The sequence below is a fragment of the Lupinus angustifolius genome, chromosome LG01 (genome assembly GCF_001865875.1).
Source record: "Lupinus angustifolius cultivar Tanjil chromosome LG01, LupAngTanjil_v1.0, whole genome shotgun sequence".
Taxonomy (NCBI): domain Eukaryota; kingdom Viridiplantae; phylum Streptophyta; class Magnoliopsida; order Fabales; family Fabaceae; genus Lupinus; species Lupinus angustifolius.
Window position 1 is genome coordinate 18,834,022 of NC_032009.1, and position 23,662 is coordinate 18,857,683.

General features: G+C 35.1%; 1 protein-coding gene across 2 annotated transcripts; it reads left to right on the forward strand.

The window, feature by feature from the left end:
* LOC109351042 (protein CHROMATIN REMODELING 4-like) lies at nucleotides 231–15,277 on the forward strand. Of its 2 annotated transcripts, none has more exons than XM_019592361.1 (11): nucleotides 231–532; nucleotides 1,379–1,628; nucleotides 3,593–3,694; nucleotides 3,814–4,599; nucleotides 6,037–6,144; nucleotides 6,256–9,030; nucleotides 9,382–9,539; nucleotides 11,539–11,653; nucleotides 11,944–12,026; nucleotides 12,399–13,056; nucleotides 13,154–15,277. In XM_019592361.1, the coding sequence occupies exons 2-11, from the start codon at nucleotides 1,395–1,397 to the stop codon at nucleotides 15,083–15,085; spliced, it is 6,951 nt and encodes a 2,316-aa protein (XP_019447906.1). In that variant the 5' UTR covers nucleotides 231–532; nucleotides 1,379–1,394; the 3' UTR covers nucleotides 15,086–15,277. The 2 variants fall into 2 exon arrangements, with proteins under 2 accessions (XP_019447906.1, XP_019447914.1); XM_019592369.1 differs by lacking the exon at nucleotides 231–532 and adding an exon at nucleotides 592–745.

Sequence of the window (23,662 nt, forward strand, 5' to 3'; positions counted from 1 at the left end):
GACTCATTGTGATGCCACGTGGCATGTTAATGTGGAAGGGGTGTGCTTTTTTGAGTTCTCAACATTACAACAAACAAAGAACATCACCAACTCTCCCTCTCATTCTCCATGTTCTATTCTTAAAAGCGATATTTGTTGAGAGAAAAAAATCGTTAACGAAAGTGAACATACAAAAAAAAAAGTGTTTCTCATTTTCTCTCTATATCTATCCCATTCTCTCTCATCTGCCATGTCAGAGGGTAACCCTGTCCTATGACCAAGGCGAATCCTTATATTATGTGTCTTTTTCTCTTTCTCTCTCTATGAAAACACAAGACACACACCACTCTCTCTCTCTATAACACAAGACAACATCAACAAACACAAACAATAACATCAACAACAGCTAATCTCTTTTTATTTCTCTCTCTTCGTGTGTTTCTCTCATGTTCTTGCTTTTATGCCCTAATACCCCTCTTTCATGCACACCCCATTCCCATCTTTCTCACTTTTTCAATCCCATCAAAACCCATCAATTTGATCCACAAGCAAGGTTGGTGTGCTTTTCAAAATCTCTTTTTTATGCTGTTTTTTGCTCCAATTTTGGTTCTGGGGTTTTGTGGGTGTCTCTTGTTTTGTTCAATTTCATTTGGGTTTTGTGTAACTCCCTTGTTTCTTAAGCTACTTGGTGTTCAATTGTGATTTCTGCTGAAAAGTTTGTGAATTTATTGAGCAAGTTTGATACTTGGGTTTTGAACTGAGTTGGGTAGGTTCTCTCAAATTTGGATTCTGGGTTTTGGTATTAGTTGAATGTGCACAGTGCTTTACTATTTGGAAGTGAATTGTTGATTTTTAGCCATTTCATTTTTGTGGTGTGCTATAACATACAGATATAGTTTCTAGATTTGTGGTCTTTGATGCATGTGCTTCATTAGATTCACCTCATTTAATAGGTTGTTTATGAACTTGATAGTGTTCTATAGTAGTCTATCTACGCTGGTAAGAATGTTTTGATCCTGTTTTGAATCGGTAATGAATGTAGATGTCAACATAAATGTGAGTCCTTTAGTGTCTTTTATAGCTTACCATTGTGTACCCATCTTTGCGCGCAAGCTCATGTATTTGTATGGGGAAGTGGTAGGTCTTAGGACCAGGAACATTCTTCGAGTTCTTTTCCGTTTTACTAATGAGTTTAATTTTGAGCGCATGCCTAAAGCTTTGAAATGAGATTGGTGTATGTTATTGATTCATTGTTTCCATGATAGAATGCAATGCTATTATTCATGTCAATCTCTTCCAGAATAAAAGCCATGTGATCGAATGCAAATATCGCTTTGATGCCTCTAATTTTCATTATCTCGTGACATGCTGATGTTGAAAGTTTTGATTACCCGTGTAGGACATATATATGAACAATGAAGGAAAACAAATCTTCATCACCTAAAATGATTAGCAGGGATTGGGTTATAAAGCGCAAGCGGCGAAAACTTACTCTCGGACTTGATCAGTCTGGTGGTAAAGACCAATCGAACGGTAAAGAAGACAATTCAGGAACATCTGAATCTTCTCGTAGTGCTTCAGCTAAACGTACAGTAGACACTGAAGTAGCTACTGATCGATTTTCATCCAAGAAGAAAGGGAATGATGGGGTGAGTTAGCTTTTAATGCTTAATTTTTTACTCGAGCCATGTTTTCTTTATCTTATCCATGTAATAAAAGGGGCAACCGGGCAAATAACAGAAATGTGTGAGATTCTTTTATTTTTCATGTTTGGAGTATTACATTCCAATGTTAAGTGTAGGAAACCCTTCCTATGAAGAGAAAGAAGGAGGGTCTTCAGAAGTGATATTTAAGTATATCATGGCTGTTGATGCTAATGTAACTTAAGATAACACACGTTTTATTTAATTTTTGGAGAGAAAGGAATTCTTTTTTATGACGATGGAAGAGTACAAGAGACATGACAAGACATATCCTTAAAAAGGACAATAGTAGAACAAAACATAGAAGAAACAGAAATAAGAAATTACAAGAAACCAATATATAGCTTGTGTTTAAGATGACAGTGAATGCAAACATTACGTTGAGTCAAAGCAGCTCCATTCTTTCCTTTGTTAAATGTATCTGTGGAAGCGTGAAATTTCCGGTTGTGGCAGAATGAGTCTTAACCAAACAGGCTAATAGGCACTTCCAAACCCTTTAGAAGTAACACCCCCAAGCCTGTGCACGATAGAATCTAAGATGATCCCTTTATCCCATACAAGAGGCAAAATCACAAAGTTGTCGTAATAAATTTCCGGCAAGGGTTGTTCCTAAAAACTCTTCTCCAACCACAAACACCAAATTATAGCGAAGTTTCCTAGGTGCCTTGGAGTAAATACACGCTCAACTATAATTATGACGATAACTGTAAATAAGTTAGTGACTTGGCTGCTTGTCGGCTACTAATTAGCTCATTGATTGCTTGTGATTATACTATAAATGAGAATCCATTTGTAGCCTATATACAACAATCCAGCATACTTTCTAATTTTTATATGGTATCAAAGTAGTGCCGTCCTCCTTGACCTACACCTTCACTATTCCTCTGATGAGTTCCCAAAGACCTAGAACTCCTCTTCTGCAGTGTCTCTCATGATTCTTTCTTTTCCATGAGCCGTGCACTAATTCTGGTCACCGGAACCCTATGCTTTCCTCCTATCTGCATTTGTTTTGAGTTCCTCTTTCCTCAGTTGTTAAGCATGTTTTTCTCTCTTCTCGTGGGTGTTTATCTACTTTCTCTCTTCTCCTTAACATAATGATCCCTTGCCCACACATCGGGAGTGTTTGCTCTGAATGACCCAACCATTGTGATTGTTGGCCCCAAATTTGTCAACGACTAGAAGTTGGGCTGCCAATGGGCCTCTGATGTGTCACCACATTTTGATCACTGTAATCTTTTCCGGAATTCCTCATTTGCGCATGATGGAGCATAAGACATGCTCTTCAGTTGGTTTCTCCAAGGAGACTAGCCCAAAGTGACCATTCCGGCTAGTCCTCAACTCAGATTTGCCTCAGTCATCCTTCCCAAGTTCCCATTGCTCTTCTACTTGTCAGATCTGACATGATACCTTGGAGGTGGGGGAAGCAGTGGCACTCCAAGTGCAATTGTGTGATGCCTCCACTGAATGTTGCCGAAACACCCTCGTTAAGTCCATTTAGTGCTGGAAGTTGCACATTGAGAGCCACCCCCTCTGACAAAGAAAACCGCTCCAAGAGTGTTGATTCTTCTAAGACCTGGATGATAAATCGAGAACTGCTCTTATGCTGCTTCAAATGTTCTTCACAATCATGCAACATGTCCTGCATTTCCATGAAAGCATCTCCTTATGGTGGCACAAAGATACCTTCTCTCTAGCATCAGCAATGTAGCTTGAAGTCTTGTCTATTGATTTATTTTCTAACTGCATTTATCATCCCATGTTCTCATACTTCTCTGTTTTTTCAGTAATTGTATTTTATTAATTTATAAGGAAAGAAATTCCGGATGCCTACAATTGAAGTATTTTTCTTGTTTTATTTACTGTTTTCGGTTCATCTCTCTAACTGTGATATACTAAATCTTCTGATCCAGCATTACTATGAATGTGTTGTCTGTGATCGCGGTGGCAACTTATTATGCTGTGATAGTTGTCCTTGCACTTATCATTTACAGTGTCTTGATCCACCCCTTAAGGTATGTTTATCTAAGCCGGTTTTATGTGATGATTTTTATTAAGTACAAAGCTACCATTTGCAGGATCATTTTTTTAAATGTGATGTGTTGCTGATAATTTGTGACTTTATCTCCTGAAGCGCATTCCTACGGGGAAGTGGCAATGTCCAAGCTGCTCTCGAGGGAATGATCAACTAAAGCCGATAAGCCACCTGGATTCAATTACAAAACGAGCAAGGACAACGATTGCTACTGCAAAATCAAAAGATGGAGGTAACCCACTTAACCTGGACAAAATATCCCGAATTTTCGGAGATAAACTTATTTCAAAGAAAAGGTCCGCCAGCAAAGGAAAATCTAAGTCAACAATGGGAATCAAATTCTTTGAAAATAAACCACCAGATACCCCAGAAGATGAAACTTGCAGCAACAAGCGAAGTGACCCGAATCTTGGGAGTACCATCGAAGGAACGTCGTCATGTGTGGATGCTGATGAAAAGAAATCGAACATGTCCCCACCACCCTCCCTTATGGACATAGAGTCAACTTCACCTGCTAAGGAAGTTTCATCTCCATCGATAATGATTAACTTAGTGGAAAATGATGATAACCAGCTGGAGGAGAAGCCTGATTTCTCTTGTAATAAAATTCCTTTGAGAAAACCACTTGTACTTGGTCTCGCTGCTGTAAAAGATGAAGTGATTCAAGTGAGAAAAAGGAAGCACACAAAATATGTTAGTAATAATTCGAGTCGAAAGAAGTGTAGGACTGAAAAAGGTAAGTTGTTTATCAATACTCCTTTGAAGCTCAAGTCTGGAGATAATAAAGGACACAAGAAGCGAAAGTCTGCAACTCTTAACATTTCTGAATATGTACCAAAAGAGGATGTTGGAAACAAGAGTTCGGATGTCCGACAGAAGGATGAGGTACATGTTCTACTCTATAGTTTATTTTTGGATTGTACTTTTAAGAACATTTATATTTGGTCTTTTTACTTCTTCATAGGTACTTAGGTAGTTATTGCAGTAGTTATTAGAATTTAGAATCATAACTTTAATTACACAATTCGACAAGCCAACAATTTTTATCATGTGGTGGACAGCAGATTGTTTTGAGTCGCTTACGTATCATACAATCGGTGTAATTCCAAATCACCGATGCATTATGTACAAAATTCAAAAGTAACAATTGATTCTCAATATGGTTCATGGTTTGACAACTACGATTTCAAATTCTTATGGACAGTTCATCAGTTCCTTTTACTTGTTAGTGTTGAGATTATTGAGATAAATAGAAGATTGTCGAGATAATTAGAAGACTCTACATGTGATTTAAGATTAAATATATGATTATCAAATATACCATATATTTATCTTTCTGATTTTATTTCCCTAAAATGAAGGGATTCATATATTGACTCTTCTACTATAAATAGAAAATGCTGCATGCATACAAATCACTCAAGCAATTCACATAAAATTTTTGTCCCTTTCAAGTGTTAGCTTAGGTGTAGACATCATTCTTCAAATATTTACTAAGGGCTAAATATTGGCATAAAATTGTTGTCATTTTTATTTACAGAGCTAAAACATTTATTGACTTATTACCAAATTTACATATTTTAATTCGGTTGCAATTTAAGTATCTAGTTTCAACTTCATCTTCAAAATTATTGAAGTCAAGCATTGTCCTTCTTTTGCCCCTCCTGACATCAATTCCAAGCCCTGGTAAACGGTTAAGTGGTGCATTCCGTTAAAGCATAACTTATTTTAACTATCACTGTTTTGGTGCTCTATCAAACTGTTAAATGCATCTCTAAAAAAATTCATTAAGAATGCATTTATGATATCTAAATGATAAAAGGCGAAATTACCAACAAACAAATGATAAAGGCTAATGATTGTTGCCTTAAAGTACTACCATGACTCAAATGGGCTGCATGAAGGTCTTCATTATGTCTAGCCTTTTGTACCATCCTTAAACGGCATAACCAACCTTCAAATTCAATCAATCTTCTTTTCATTTGCTAATTTGCACCCTATTTTTCTATCATGTGCATTGTCCTCATCTCTTAAGCTGCTGTATGTTTTCGGTTTGGTGAAACTAAAAGTTGGATATGTAAATAAGGAAGAATGGTGCAAGACAAGTAAAAGCCTTTAGTTGATGACGGCTAGGATACATGAGATAACTGTTGAATGAGATGATCTGTATGAATACACTCCCCGTTATTAGGATTAACTTTGGATATTATCAGGTTTAGACACTCCTTTTAAGAGAAAATCTGTAGTAGAGTACTGTTATTGTTGAGATTCTATTGCATTTGTGTTTAACTATAAGTGCAATTTGTTTTGAATTGGATGCAGAAGTTCCCGAAGTTAATGAAAGACAAATCAATTGGGCCTGATAAAGCAGGAAGTCTTGTACATAAAACTTCGGTGCATGAAGACAGTGCTATTCTTGAATCTCTACAGGTAACCAGCTTGAAGGGCTTTTGTCAGGTGGTGCATTTTTTTGTTAAAGAAAATGCTTTTTTTGGTATCGTGTATGCAAATATGATTTTTCCTTGTATGTATGTCTCACAGGTTGATCAGGTTCTAGGTTGTCGAGTTCAAGGTGAGAAAACAAACTCATTACGGCACTTATCTTTGACCATCGTGGACGACCCTCCTCCTGGTGATTTGGAAATCTCCAAAAGCCAGAACAGATCGCAAGAGGACAATTCTGCTTGTGATAATGATCTGGATGTTGAAACAGCTGAAAATCTTGATGATCCTCAAAAAGTCGTGAAGAGTTCTGATCAAGATGAAATACTGAATAACACTAACAGAGTGGATGGAATTCATGTATACAGAAGATCAACTACAAAGGAAAGCAAGAAAGGAAATCCCACAGATTCATTGAGTAAAGCCACTGATGATTTAGGTTCCTGTGCCATCGATGGTAAAAATCGGCATGATTCTTCTGCTGTATCTGCTGAATGTTTGGAAGAAGCAAATGACAAGGTGGAGGCTGAGGAGAATATCAATGTTGCTTCAAGGAATGAGGATAACAGTGAGCTTCCAGAAATTTGTGAACAGCTCTCTCTTGAAACAAAAGCGAAGGAAGTGGATGTGGAGAAGGGAACGAATAGCAGTGTTGATAATAAAGTTCCAGATGCTAATGTGGCTGAATCTTCATGTCTAAACGGAGAGAATGTTTCCTATGAATTCTTAGTTAAGTGGGTGGGAAAGTCTCATATTCATAATAGTTGGATTTGTGAATCCGAGCTGAAGGTTCTTGCAAAGAGAAAACTAGAGAATTACAAGGCAAAGCATGGGATGGCGACAATAAATATTTGTCAGGAATGTTGGAAGCAGCCGCAGCGGTTGCTTGCTCTCCGTACTTCAAAAACTGGAACATCCGAAGCATTTGTGAAATGGACTGGACTACCTTATGATGAATGCACTTGGGAAAGTTTAGATGAACCTGTGCTTCAAAATTCTTCTCATCTGATTACACTTTTTAAGAAGTTTGAAACCCTCACGCTCGAAAGGGATGCATCAAAGGAAAATTCAACCAGAAAAGGCAATGACCCTCAAAATGATATATGCAATCTTACAGAGCAACCTAAGGAGCTAAAAGGTGGTTCTTTGTTTCCCCATCAGCTTGAGGCTCTGAACTGGTTGCGTAAATGCTGGTACAAGTCCAAAAATGTGATACTTGCTGATGAGATGGGACTTGGGAAAACAATATCTGCCTGTGCTTTTATTTCAGCATTGTATTCTGAATTCAAAGTTGTACTTCCTTGCTTGGTTTTGGTGCCTCTTTCTACAATGCGTAATTGGCTTTCTGAATTTGCAACATGGGCTCCTGATGTGAATGTTGTTGAATACCATGGCCGTGCCAAAGGAAGAGCCGTAATTCGCCAGTATGAATGGCATGCTAGTGACCCAAGTGGATCGAATAAGAAAACAGAAGCCTATAAATTAAATGTGCTTTTAACTACATATGAAATGATTCTTGCTGATTCTTCTCTTTTGCGTGGAGTTCCTTGGGAAGTTCTCGTCGTTGATGAAGCCCATCGACTGAAGAATGCTCAAAGTAAGCTTTTCAGTTTGCTGAATACATTCTCTTTTCAACATCGTGTGCTGTTGACGGGTACCCCTCTCCAAAACAACCTTGGTGAGATGTACAACTTACTTAATTTCTTGCAACCAGCTTCATTTCCTTCTCTGGCTTCATTTGAGGAGAAATTTAATGCTCTTGGGACTACGGAGAAAGTCAATGAGTTGAAAAAACTTGTTGCTCCTCTTATGCTCCGTAGACTTAAGAAGGATGCTATGCAAAATATTCCCCCCAAGACAGAAAGAATGGTTCCTGTTGAGTTGTCATCGATCCAGGCTGAATATTACCGTGCAATGCTTACAAAGAATTATCAGCTATTGCGGAATATTGGGAAAGGTGTTGCCCACAAGTCTATGATGAACATTGTGATGCAGCTGAGAAAGGTTTGCAATCATCCATATCTGATACCAGGAACTGAGCCTGAATCTGGATCTGTCGAGTTTCTTCACGAAATGAGGATAAAGGCTTCGGCAAAGTTGACTCTTCTGCATTCCATGCTTAAGATTTTATATAGGGAAGGACACAGAGTTCTCATTTTCTCACAAATGACCAAGCTTCTTGACATTCTAGAGGACTATTTAAATGTAGAATTTGGTCCTAAAACATATGAGAGAGTGGATGGCTCTGTTTCTGTTACAGATCGTCAGGCAGCGATTACACGCTTCAACCAAGACAAGAGTCGATTTGTTTTCTTGTTATCCACTCGCTCTTGTGGACTTGGGATAAATTTGGCAAGTGCTGACACTGTGATCATCTATGATTCCGATTTCAACCCTCATGCTGATATCCAAGCAATGAATCGGGCACACCGAATTGGTCAATCAAAAAGGCTTTTGGTTTACAGGCTTGTGGTCCGTGCTAGTGTTGAAGAGCGCATCTTGCAGCTTGCTAAAAAGAAACTGATGCTAGATCAGCTTTTTGTAAACAAGTCTGAAAATCAAAAGGAAATAGAAGGTATTTTAAAATGGGGAACTGAAGAACTCTTCAATGATTCTCCTGGCCTGAACGGGAAAGGTACGGATGAAAATGAGAATAGCAGCAAAGTTGAGACAGTTGCAGAGGTAGAGCATAAGCATCGGAAGAGGACTGGTGGTCTTGGAGATGTATACCAGGATAAGTGTACAGAGAGCAGTAGCAAGATTCTGTGGGATGAAAATGCAATTCTAAAATTGCTTGATCGTTCAAATATTCAAGATGGTTCAGCTGATATTGCAGAAGTGGATTCTGAGAATGATATGCTGGGCTCAGTGAAGGTGATGTACTTGATTAACATCTAGTTAACACACTATTTAGTTCTATCTTTAAACTATGGCTAGAATCATGCCAATAATCTTACGGTATGTTTGCTGACATGCATGAATCGTATTTTGCGTTTATATTTTTGGACAAAGACCTTCCAACCTTGCTCTTATCCCTCTTTTTACGGCTTATCCTTCCTTTTTCTTCGTGAGATCATCTTCGTAATTTGAGTGCTTAAATGGTTAACTTCCTTTTTATTTTTTCTCTTGAATTGTATTCCAATGCCCTTAGTCTCTTACATGCAGTTGGTTATATTGAAGATAACTCTGCCCCTTCTCGTGATTTAATTTTTCTCTCTTTCTCAGGCCGTTGAGTGGAATGATGAATCAACTGAAGAGCATGGAATGGGTGAATCTCCTCCTGATGGGACTGATGATACATGCACACAGATTTCTGAGAACAAAGAGGATATTATTGTGGTTGTCAATGAAGAAAACGAGTGGGATAGACTACTGCGCTTGAGGTATGGAGCTTCTATGTTGTTGCATCCTCTTTTCAATTCATATATTACTTTACAATTTCCAAGTTCCTTGCAATGATCATTGGTTGGATATGTTAGATATCTACTTAATTAGAATAGTTTTTTCGAGGCATTAATAACATTGAAACATAGCTGAAAAGGCACTAATTGCCTTTTGTTACCGAAGAGCAACACAGATGAGGATAATCTAACCTTGTCATAGGTGACATAAACTGCAAACTATGTTTGTACGATATAACTATTAAAGACAGTTCACTTGTTTCTGTTTAGCCAACCCACCTAGTGGGATAAGGCTTAGGTGCTGTATGTGTCGCGGTAGTTAATCGGGGCGCTGTCATTTGTGATAGCGGAATCGCAGAGCGGAGAGGCACCACAAATCTCCTTCCTGATGAGTCGTGGCGTAGTTTGCCAGAGCAGATGATAGGAGTAAGGGAGGGCCTATAATTCGAAATGTATATAAAAGAGGGAAGATGAAGGTTTGGCTAAGTAAATAGCAAACAAACTTCCCCTTTTACCATAAGTTAGTTAATTCATTTAGGCCTATAAATAGGAAGCTACTACGGTAGTTAGTTAGTTAGAGAAATACAATTCATTGTAATTCTTTCTACATTCGATAAAATTCTTAGAACCCGAGCAGAATCAATTGGATTCTGGTTTCGGGGCAATATTCATTCTATTTTTCTCAAATTCTCTTATTCTTATATACTAGTGCTTAACAGCGGAATTCACAGCCGCGACAGTGTGCAGGAGCTAAAATCTTTTTTTTCTTCTAAAAATTACTTGCTTCAGAAATGCTTTTACACTTCAAATTTACTGTATGCATTGATGCAATATCTTATATAAAATCAAATTATCAAACAAAAGTAATAATTGTAAAATATCTAATATTTAGTGAGAATGAATTTTGATTATTATTTATAAATATTTCCTAATTGTGTTTTTTTCTTTCTATTTTGGAGCATCTGTGTATAGTATAAATTACCTTTACTGTTCCGCTAGTCATCCTTTGTAGCGGCTATCCCACTACCCGCTATCCTTGGCTTCTATAGCGTTTTTGGGGTAGGCTGCTCTGCTCCACTAATCGGGATTGGATACTTAGTTTTGTGTTATTTTTTATCATGGTTTCTTTTTGGATGTTTGTGGATCAGATATGCTGAGAAATTCGGTACACCTTTTTCAGTTATGTATTTTTATTTGTTATATTCCACTTTCTTCTCATGTTTCACTTATCGTAATTCGTAAGTTTCTATTTAACTTAACTAGAGCTTCTTTCTGGTATGCTAGTTCAAGTGGCAAAATAAATCGAAAGGCCTAGACATAGGTTGTATTTTATCATGCCCTATGCCTGAAACCCGGGGAGTATGTTTTATCTATAAACATGATTATTGTGCTAAAATGTTTGATTCATATGGCATGTAATTTGACAACATCAAGGTAGTCAAAATTGTGATCCGGACCGTGGGATCGCAAAATTTTACATTTTTTGTACCCCGACCGAGGTCTGTCCCAAAGTACCCCCTACGTGACTTGTAGCCCAATCTTATGGCATTTACCCTCACATTGAGACTGCGAGCTGAGACGGTGACTGTGATGGTGATCCTGCTTAATGAAACAATGGGTGCCTGCATGCTGTGATCCTCTGGCAGTGGGTTTCAAAGTTGTTGTTGAATGACAATGACAGACGTGAATCATGTGAAGAAAAGGTTACTGTCTTTTTAGTTGTCACAGGAGTTGCAACTTCGAATAATTGAAGATTTTGTTTTTTTGTTTCCAGTAGATTAAAGTATTGTTGTTTTGTTTTTGTACTCTAGTGGCGAACACGAGTTTAACCATTATGTACACTAAAGTTAATTTATCTCTTCTGTCTTTAAATTGATCTTATGTTGGATCCCGATTTTGACTACCTTGGATAACATAGTTAGCTATCAAGTGATATGAATAGTTCATCTAAGCTTGATCATGCATCTAATCTGGTTTGTAGGTGGGAGAAATACCAAAGTGAGGAGGAAGCAGCTCTTGGTCGAGGGAAGCGGCAGAGGAAAGCTATTTCTTATCGGGAAGTATGTGCTGCACACCCTAGTGAAACAATTAGTGAGGTAATTTACTATTCGATTCCTTTCTGCTTTGTAAGTGAAGCCTATTTCATCCTGAATACTGAGGAGAAGGGTTTGCATCTGATAAAATCTCTAAATATCCTCACATATTAATTAAGTATGATTTTTGACACTCGACTTTCCTCATAGACCAAATGTCTTTGGATAATTACTTTGGATTTTATCATATCATAAATTTCTTTTCTGATATTTGTTGTGGGCTCATACTAGTTTTCTATATGTATGTCTTCTGAGTTAAATAGCTCTATTGTTGTTGTTGCTTGTTCAAACAGAGTGGCAGGGAGGAAGAAAAAGCGCCGGAACCTGAGCCTGAGCGTGAATATACACCAGCAGGACGGGCCCTGAAGGCAAAATAGTATGATTTAGTTTTTTGAATCTGATTCACTTTACCGATCTTAAATATGTTTATATGATTTCCTTGATAGTTGGTATGTTAATGAAAGTTTAACTTCTGGCAACAAGTCCTGCATGCTATTGATGAGTTGGTCACAGTAGTTTGAATATCCATACATTAATTTCAGCTAAACATGGTACATCGATATTTCCTCTTTAGTACTAATGAGATTATGGTTGGAGGATTACATGATTTTCCGTAATTGGTAATTTTCAAAAAATGAGGCAGGTTCTCATGCCTTCTGAAGGTTACTGTGATATTCCATTTAGTTTTTAGCTTTACGATGAAATGTTCCGTCAATGCTGAATACTAACACTTGGTATTATTCAACAGTGCTAAGCTCCGTGCTCGGCAGAAGGAACGACTTGCTTGCAGGAATGCAGTTGGAGGATCACAACCTGCTGATGGATTCCCAGTAACCGAGTCACTCCCACATTCTGAAGCCAATGTCAAAGGTGGAGATCTGGGAGCTGGACCAATGCATCCAGTTCAAGAAGGACCTTCTATAAACTTAGTGGGCAGCAAACATGCTCAACTTTCTGATGCTCGAAACAGCGATGCCGACTTGTTTTCAAGAACCGACAGGCTTTCAAAACAGAAAACGAGCAGTCACATTGATGTTTCTGTCAATAATCCAGGCCGTTCTCTGCCCGACATTTTTCTTCCAAATCACCTCTATAAGGGAGGCTTGAACAGCATGAACTCTATGCCTACAAACAATTTGTCGCCTGTTCTGGGACTTTGTGCTCCTAATGCTAAACAAACAGAACCATCTGAACTTAGTGCTACCAAGTTAAATTGGAGACAAAATAGACATGGAGCCAGACAAGAGTTTCCATTCAGTCTAGCCCCTTGCCCTGGGACATCCATGGATGCCGAAGTCAGAAGTCAGAAAGCGGCAGCAAATACCAAACCATCAGAGGCATCAACATCGAAGATAGAGCTTAGTTCTAGAAACAGCATGCATGATAACAGTTTCCCATTTGCTCCGGTATGCTCTCCTAACATGCATGTGGATTTGATTGTCAATTACTGTTCGCTTTATGCATATGCCATTATGATTCATATCCTTTATTTTTTTATTGCAGTTTCCACCAGCTTTGCAAGGAAAGGAACCCAATGCATTTGAAAATTCCGGTGCTAGGTTCGCCACTTTCCATGAGAAGATGCCCCTGCCAAACCTACCATTTGATGAAATGTTGTTGCTGGCCAGATTTCCACTTACATCTAAAAGCATGGCAAATTCAAATCTCGACCTTTTACCTCATTTGTCGTTAGGAGGCAGATTTGAAGCATTAAATGGATCTATGCAAGATTTTCCAATGCCAACATTGCCTAATTTCAAAGTTCCTCCGGAAGATCTATTCAGACATAATCAGCAAGAGAGGGATGTGCCCCCCACCTTGGGTTTGGGACAGAGACCAACCACATTCTCATCATTCCCAGAAAACCATAGGAAGGTGCTTGAAAACATAATGATGAGAACCGGATCTGGATCTGGATCAAGTAGTTTACCGAAGAAGTCAAAGTCAGATGGGTGGTCTGAAGATGAACTTGATTCCCTCTGGATTGGGGTTCGTAGGCATGGAAGGGGTAACTGGGATGTTATGCTAAGAGATCCCAAGTTAAAGTTCTCAAGGAATAAGACACCGGAGAGTTTATCGATGAGGTGGGAGGAGGAACAAATAAAGGTGTTTCAGGGGCCAGCTTTTCCTGTGCCAAGATCATCCAAGATGGCAAATGAAAAGTCAACCAAATCTGCACATTTGCCAATTTCGGATGGAATGATGGAAAGGGCCTTGCAAGGAAGCAGATTTGTTATGCCACCCAAGTTTCAAAACCATCTGACCGACATGAAACTAGGGATAGGTGACCCTGCAACTAGCATGCCACCTTTTCTGCCTCTTCCATCTTGGGCTTATGAAAAGAACAGAACACAATTTCATGAAAATGCTGCAGCTGAAACATCTGATAGACCAGGGACTTCATCCAGTGTGCCTACTGAAAGACCGTTTTTGCTTGATTCTTTCGGGATAAGTCGCTTTGGTTCTTTAGGTGTGAATTACCCAGGTAATCTTGATATACAGAAAAAGGAGGATGAACAAGCAAACACCAGGCGTGGAAAGATGCCTTTAGTTCTGGATGAATCACCCAATGATATGCGTGATAACCACATGAATGTAGGAAATGGAGAATCTACCAGCTCGGGGTTGCTATCTAATCTCATTAGATCTGATCTTTTGCACTGTAAAGGGGAGGAAGTAGCTGGAAGCAGTAGTTCAAAAGGGAAGCTTCCTCACTGGTTGCGAGAAGCTGTGAGTGTGCCCTCCATACTTCCTGATCCCGAGCTGCCACCCACAGTATCGGCCATTGCTCAATCAGTTCGCATGCTATATGGAGACGATAAGCCGACAATTCCTCCATTTGTGATTCCAGGACCACCCCCCTCCCTCCCAAAGGACCCCAGGAGCAGTCTCAAGAAGATAAAGAGGAGATCACACAAGTTTAATCAGGTTCAGCCAAACTTCGCTGGAACCAGCAGGGACATACGCAGCAGCTGCCATGCTGATAATGGTGCTTCAAGCTCAAATCCGTTGGCTCTACTTTCTCAGATTCAGTCTGACCTGAACTTGCCTCCACTAAGTTTAATGAAAAATTCCGGCTCAGGACTGTCTCCTTCTCCCGAAGTGCTCCAGTTGGTTGCATCCTGTGTTGCGTCTGACCCGCCGCATCTTCCATCCACTTCAGGTCCTTCAAGCATCCTCGAGACCAAGCTCCCATCGCCTGTTGGTAGAGCTAAAATCAAAGACTCGGAAGGCGCCTTCATAAAGAAGCAGCCGAGGCAGATGTCACCAGAAACTTGGTGTCCACCTCAGGAGCATGAAGTAGTTGACCTTGATAGCGGAGATTCCAGCAAGACTCAGTCAGATCCCTCCCGCGCTGAACGACCCGATGAAGAAGCGGAGGTATCATCTGAGGGAACTGTCTCAGATCATGCTGTGGGAGACCAAGAAACATAACTCTAGTTTCTTGGATGAAAATAAAACCATATTCTTTCTTGCTGCTAAAGCCTTTTTCACCAATGCTCTTGAATTTTTGTAGGTAATGACAATGAGTGAACCATGGCATATAGGATTGCTCAGAACATGTATAGTTTATTTTCTCTCTCTCTCTCTGTGAAATGAAATATATAGTGTTGCTTGCAGGGTTTTGATTGTGACCCTTTTTGTCTACTCCATGTGAAATGAGACATTAGTTTCATAGGAGAGCTTCAATGACTCACCTTGTTGAGTTATGGTGCATCAAGTGCCATTTATAGCTGGTTTGTATAATGACCTCCAACTAATGCTATTTGAAAAAAGACCCCCAACCCTACTTTCGGCGGCCATCGCCTACGTTATTGCCACCCACCCCGACCAATCTCCACCCTTGCCACCATGCCTCTATGCTTGAATTGAGCTTTGGCGGTCGACTGGCCATTAGTGTTCTTTTCTTATACTATCAAGGGTATTCTTCACCCTATGAGTAAGGAACTAGTCTTTTCGGGTTGTGTGGTCGTTGCTACAAATGTTGTTCTCAGGAATCGAATTCTTGACTTTTTGGTTTTTATGGTGGTCTAGCAGTGCCGTATAGCACTAGACTAGTGCATTGTTGGTATTAGTGTTCTCTTTTTAAACCCCTTAAACACAACAAAATCTTCATATCAATATGCTTGATTTCACTCCATAAATGAGAGCAAAATCGGGAAATATTAGATTGACAATAACTTCATTCGTTTCAATTCTATTTTTCTTCTTCATGATTATCTATCCAACACAATCACTTGAAGTCTTACTTAACAAGTTGAACATAGTTTCAAACATGCACTAACAATGCACAAACTCCACATTCTATGTTTCTTCTCTTAACTCTTCCATGCATCTCTTATCAACGATAGAACAAGAATCATTTTGAATCATATTTAAGGAATTCCTTAGTTCGGGCCGAAGAAGTAATGTCATTCAATTATTATCAAACTGACTGCAATTTTTTTCTATTTGTGAAGATCCCATCAGAACGTTTTCTACTTTTAATACGTCATGGATATCATTTTCTTTTTTTAGCAGAAAGAGAGTGCAATAGAGAATAGAGTAACTGAAATCATTTCCTTGAATAGCAATATTTATCGGTTTTAGCATATGATAGAAGTAATAGTTAAATAAAGGAGAAGATTGTCTTAGACGAAGACACCATATATTTGATTAATGAATAGTTGTAGGAATACTTCAGGATGAATGACCAAGATTTTCATATATAGTAGAACATCCTCCACTACCGCACATATTATATTTGACCTTATAAGTCTTATTTATAGGACTATTTTTATCGCCTCAAGAATCTCAAGAAGCTTCTAGACAATGCATGTTATATATATATCATAATGTAATTTTTTTATCTAGAACTCTCTATACACAAGCTAAATATTATGTATTGTCACGTTCTTATAAAACTCTCTAGAAAGTTGTGACACATTTCAACAATATTGATCAAAATCTCATCTCTCTTTTGATTACCAATTTTTTGTATAACCAATAGTATACCCCAACCTTATGGGTAAAGAACTAATTTCTTTTGGGGTGCATGATTGTCTCTCCCAATAAGTATCGCTCACAGAATTAAATCCTTACTTTTTTGGTCTACATGAGGATCTAGCTATACACCACTAGACCAACATCTTGTTGATTCTGACTTCTAATTTAAAGTGTAAGATCCATGTATGATGCATTTTCCAATGAAACTTTTTAACCTTTGGCAAAATGAAATTCATCAATGAGGCTGATTTATCTGTTCATATGCATTTAATAATTATTTCAATAAAATTAATTTATATAATTTTTCACTTTATTTTTAAATATTTGATATCTTTTAATGTAAAATATAAGTGTGATAGATTAGTGAAATCTATTTAAGGACAAATGGTAGAATTGTACTATTTAAGTGAATTTTGGTTTTTTTGTACTATTAAGGGTATTCCTAATCCTTTTGGGTAAGGAAATAATCTCTTTTGGGATGCATGATTGTCCCTCCCAACAAGTGTTCTCACAAGAATCGAACATTTAACATTTTGATCATCCTGTAGATCTAACAAATCTTTATACCACTACGCAACACCTTGTTGGTAAGTGAATTTTTGGCTTGAGTGACACAATTATTCTTAAGTTTTCTAGTAGTAGTGATATACATTTAAATTATTTAAAGATAATAAATGTTTATACAAAACTAAAATCATCATACCCTAAAATACAAAACAAACAAAATGATTGGTGCAAAAATATGAAGTTTTGAAATATTTAATTTTCTCAAAAAGAATAACATTCTCTGTGCCACAAATATATACTTTTTAAGTTGTATATTTTCTCTCCATTTTTATAGACTTTGTACAACATAAGCATGTAACATTTTTTATTTATTAAAAAGTATTCACAACGTACCCACATTTTTTTTAATTTGTTCACAACTTCATATACCATCGCCTGTTATATTATATGTATATATTTTTTGCACAATAAAACATTCAGGATAATCACACTCATTAGTGGGTAGGCTTTAATATATAAAGAAGTGTAAGATTTATGCACTATTAGTATAAAAGTTTATACTCAATCAATATATCATTCACCATTTATTTATATTATTTTAAAAAAAATGAATAATAGATAATAAACTAACAATATATAAATAAAAAAAAATATCACTTACCATATGTTGGTATTGAACTTGTTGACCATTAACCATATAAAATTATATAATATAATGTATATAATTAAAAAAGAAAAGTTAATATTACCAACAAAAAAGTGAACAACCATCTTATACGAGAAATAATTATGTGGTTCAGAATCGATAAACAATTATATTTCAATCATCTTCTACGAGAAGTTATTACATAGTCCAGAACTAATAAACAACCACATTTTTATCAAATCACTAATCAGTCATTGAAAAAGATTTGATTGACATTAGTAGTATTAAAGAATATAATAATTTATTGTCTAATACTTCAACCATATGATAACTTGGTCAACATATAGAAAGTAGCTAAGGTCACATGGCTTCCCACATTTCAAGAAATAATCACACTTTCTCACACTATAGTTTCAAAATTAAAATATACATATAATATGATTTAATTTCTAATCTTGTTATTGAATACTCTAAATAATATTCTTAGCTCATATTTCTCTTACATTAAGATGTAATAATGTATCCATTTGTGTGTGCATGGAGCAGTTTTCTATACTTGCTGCTCAATGAAATATTTACATTATTATTTTACATTACGTACCTAAAAATGTGTTATTTTTTGTTGCATTGACAGTGTGAACTTCTCCATTGGGAATGTTAACCAATGACATGCTCTAGTTAAAATAGTAAAAAAAATTTGCTTTCAAAATCATCAATTTAAAACTTAAGAAGTAATAAACTTAATTTAACCAAAAAGACATTGGTATAGTGGTGTAAGACACAGCTAAATTCTCAGAAAGACCAAAAGGTCAATGATTTAATTCATGAGAGTGACATTTCTTGAGAGGTGCAATTATACATTCCAAATGAATTAGTTCTTTACTCATAAAATGGTAAGATACATTTGTAGTACCAATATTTTTTAATTTAAACTTTACTTTATTATTTTCCATAATAGATATCCTTAAGATACTTGTTAACCAAGTCAATAAAACATTAGTCAATGAAGGCATATATAATATATAGATGCATGAGAGCCATGTGCAGGTCAGCTGCACACAAATATAATCGGAGTTTAAAATTTGTATACCGATAACAACAAAAAAATTTCACTGTGTCAGTGCATCATCTACCATTGATTTTTATTACTTTTATTTGAGAATTAACCATATTTAATAAATCAATAGTGTATAATTTGCTGACAGTATAAAATACTTATACTGTCAGTATATATATTAAATCTATAAGATTAGTTAATAGACAAAAAAAAAAAAAAAAAAGATGTGTTAGCAAAAAGTGGGTTTTCAAACCATTTAGTATTAACTAATCTACATACTATGTTAATCAATAATTATGTCATTATCAACTGTTATAAAATGAAATGAAAGATGTCACAAGGTCCTAGACTTTGGTCTTTCTTTTGCACATTTTATAAGCAAAGAAGAAACAAAGTGGTTCTTGTGTTTTTCACCAAAGAAGAAGCAAATTCTCTATTTTTTTTTCCATTAAGAGTTTGTTTATGAACTTTGAGTCATGCAACTAACTACTGGAGGTTTAAAAATTAATATTATTGCTAGATATTTCTAATATATTTTTCTAACAATTTTCTAGGAGTAAACTTTAAATGAAAAGTGAAAACACAAACATTCCACTATCTTGAAAGAAAGAAAAAAACATTAATTTTTTCTCTATTTAATAGTTAGAATAATATCAGCAGATCTATCTGGAGGTTACAACATTTCTCTACAACAAAATCTTAGACACTAGATATCAATTCTGAAAATTTGAGTCAAGCAGAAGGTTATGATAAAAGGGTGTTTGGGGTTTTTCTCAACTACTAAACTCTTCAGTATTTAAATATGAATGATGAATAATAAAAATAACGTGTGCCCTAAATAATAAAAAAGTTTACACCCTTAATTTTTTGACGTGTCACATGTTAAAATCTGAACTTAGTATTGGACTCTTCCAATAAAATATCTTAGCCCTAAGAAACATAATAATGAGCTTTCAAAAGATAGAAAATAACCCACAAATTTTTGTGTGAAAAAATAGATGGGAAACATAAGAAAGCATTCATAAAAAGAAAAGAAGATCCCTAACTAGTTGTTTCTCTAATGAGAGTTTCCTGCAGAAACATGAAGAATATTGCATGAAGTTTTTGAACTTGTAGCCACAAACCTTGAAGAAAATGCATAGAATTTGTAGTAATCCTCATCCAATACAGTGGTATCAAAGTTCAAGGAATAACTCAATGGATCATAGCAGCATTGTAATGAACCTTGTCTAGTTGCATTTGAAGGTCTCAGTCTTAGGCTATGTTTCTTGAGTTTTCTCATAAGTTTTGTGACCATACAACAACATTTGTATGTTGAACTTGTTTCAGCAACAGATTTGGTTGGAATAATGGTGGTGGTGGTTGATTCATGTTGTATCTTCATGCTGTTTTTTCTTCTTCTTTTCTTAAGGAATGTTGCTCCTTTTGTGATTTGGTTTCAAACTTGTAAGTGAGAGTGTGAACTAAGAATTAGGTGATTCTCATTTATGTGTTATCTTAAGTTGGAAATTGTATATATAGAGGGAATTGTTATTACTTTACATGCCATATGTACTAATGACAATATTAACAAATATTTCAAAGAAGTTATTTAATAAAGAAAAAGTTCATCTTTTTATATATGTAAAAAATTGACTTAGTTTTTCAATCTTTTATATTCTTTAAATAAAATGTAATAGCGAGGTCCAAATCCACTCTAGTATTAGATTTAAATTCTCACATGTGGCATCAAATTTTTTTTATGGGTCTAGGTTTTTTATTATATTTAAATTAAATAAATTAAAAAGTTATAAAATTATCTCTCTTTTCATATTCAAGTACCGGAAAAGATAACATTTCGTAATAGGCTACAATATTGGTAATAACCGATCAACATTAGTTTATTGTAACTTTGAATTTCATTATTAATATTTTTTTGGTACTACCAATAATATTTTCTTATCTTTTTTTTAGTAAAGAACTAATATCTTTCGGAATTCGTGGTTGTTCATTCCAACAAGTGTGACCACCACTTATATTACTAATATGAGAACGTTATTAGTGGGTAATTTATAAGTATTTCTTTCATAAAGTCATGATGTCTACTCTAATCTTAAGGAAAGTAGAATCACCTTAATTAATCTTGATAAAAAATAATTGAGCAATCATATATTATTGTTTGTGTGAGTTTAAGATAAATTAAATATTTTTCACTAAGGGTGTCCCAATGAACAATCCATTTCTAAGCCTATAGATCACATAGTGAATTTTATCTCTATCAACAAAGCATCATTTATGTACACATAACAAGAACCAAACCCCTAATATTATGTTTAACATACTCAATGATCTATCAATTATGTTTATTCTCAATGGTTGATAAATATTTTTAACTATCAATATTGTAATACATAATTGGCTCATTGTAAAAATACTTTACATGAATAATGCACTATAACTAAATTTATATAATATTTACTTACACTTTATAAATAATGAATAATACTACCCATAATATTTGCATATACATCGGATACCATCTTTTATATACAAACATTATCTTTAAGATTTAAATAATACTTTGCAATGTGCATCAGCCATGTGATCACTATAGTTTATACCATGATGGATTTATATGCAGTCACAGACAAATTTATAATAACATTTGATTTGATAACAAATAATATAATGATACCCACTTTTTTTTTGTTTCCCACAGGTATCCTCACACTGGAGGCAATCCTGTCCGAGCCGGGAACATCCACAAGTACGTGAGGTTAACTCTCCCAACGAGCATTTTTTATATCCACAAGACTCGAATCCGGGTTCTTGCTTAAAGGGAATCAAGCATATACCACTTGAATCAACGTCCGTTGATTAATGATACCCACTTGTAATGGCAGAATCACCATTCTCTTTTTGTGGAAAGGAAAAAGGTTCCATTAAAGGGTTACCATTATTTTTGGCAAGCTACTTTTTTATATAAAAAAAATCTATGAATGATTGTTTTAGGTGATATATATTTGTTTTTTTTTTAATTTTGACTCAATTTTGAATATTGGGTATGAATTGTGAAAAGGAAAATGATGCTTAGAAAGTTAATCTAATCCTGATTCATTTTTTTCCAATTCAGAAAAGGTTATTTCATGTGAAGAATACTTGTGATCTAAATTTAAAAAAAATGTGTTATTTTTAACATTGAAAATGTAGACTACACTTTTTTTAGAAATTGGAAGAATAAAGTATAAAGGAGTAGTAAAAGGAACACCTAGATAACCTACCATTATGTATATTAACTTCTTTTTACAACTGTAATAATTTATTATGAAATAATAATAAATTATATGTATACTTTTAAAATAATAAAAAACTATAATATATATAAAAATTTAATTAAAAACTAATCTATAAATTTGCGATATCCATGTAGGGATGGCAATAGGGCGGAAGAATACGAGTAGTGTTTTTTCGTACCCATTTCCACACTATTTATGGGTATTCACACGGGTACTGGGTATTTGCAAGTACCACACGAGTTTTTAAGTTTCAATATATATTTATATATTTTATAATAATCAATATATATAAAATAATTATTACATGAATAATAACATATATTTCAATAACTAAAATTCATTATAAAATAATAAAAAATATATAATATATAAGTATAAAATAATAATAAAAATGTAATATATATATATATATATATATGGGTGTCATGATATTTATTCCCCCCTAAAATTAGACAAATTTATAATAACATTTGATTTGATAACAAATAATATAATGATACCCACTTTTTTTTTGTTTCCCACAGGTATCCTCACACTGGAGGCAATCCTGTCCGAGCCGGGAACATCCACAAGTACGTGAGGTTAACTCTCCCAACGAGCATTTTTTATATCCACAAGACTCGAATCCGGGTTCTTGCTTAAAGGGAATCAAGCATATACCACTTGAATCAACGTCCGTTGATTAATGATACCCACTTGTAATGGCAGAATCACCATTCTCTTTTTGTGGAAAGGAAAAAGGTTCCATTAAAGGGTTACCATTATTTTTGGCAAGCTACTTTTTTATATAAAAAAAATCTATGAATGATTGTTTTAGGTGATATATATTTGTTTTTTTTTTAATTTTGACTCAATTTTGAATATTGGGTATGAATTGTGAAAAGGAAAATGATGCTTAGAAAGTTAATCTAATCCTGATTCATTTTTTTCCAATTCAGAAAAGGTTATTTCATGTGAAGAATACTTGTGATCTAAATTTAAAAAAAATGTGTTATTTTTAACATTGAAAATGTAGACTACACTTTTTTTAGAAATTGGAAGAATAAAGTATAAAGGAGTAGTAAAAGGAACACCTAGATAACCTACCATTATGTATATTAACTTCTTTTTACAACTGTAATAATTTATTATGAAATAATAATAAATTATATGTATACTTTTAAAATAATAAAAAACTATAATATATATAAAAATTTAATTAAAAACTAATCTATAAATTTGCGATATCCATGTAGGGATGGCAATAGGGCGGAAGAATACGAGTAGTGTTTTTTCGTACCCATTTCCACACTATTTATGGGTATTCACACGGGTACTGGGTATTTGCAAGTACCACACGAGTTTTTAAGTTTCAATATATATTTATATATTTTATAATAATCAATATATATAAAATAATTATTACATGAATAATAACATATATTTCAATAACTAAAATTCATTATAAAATAATAAAAAATATATAATATATAAGTATAAAATAATAATAAAAATGTAATATATATATATATATATATAAATTATTTATGATATTTATTCCC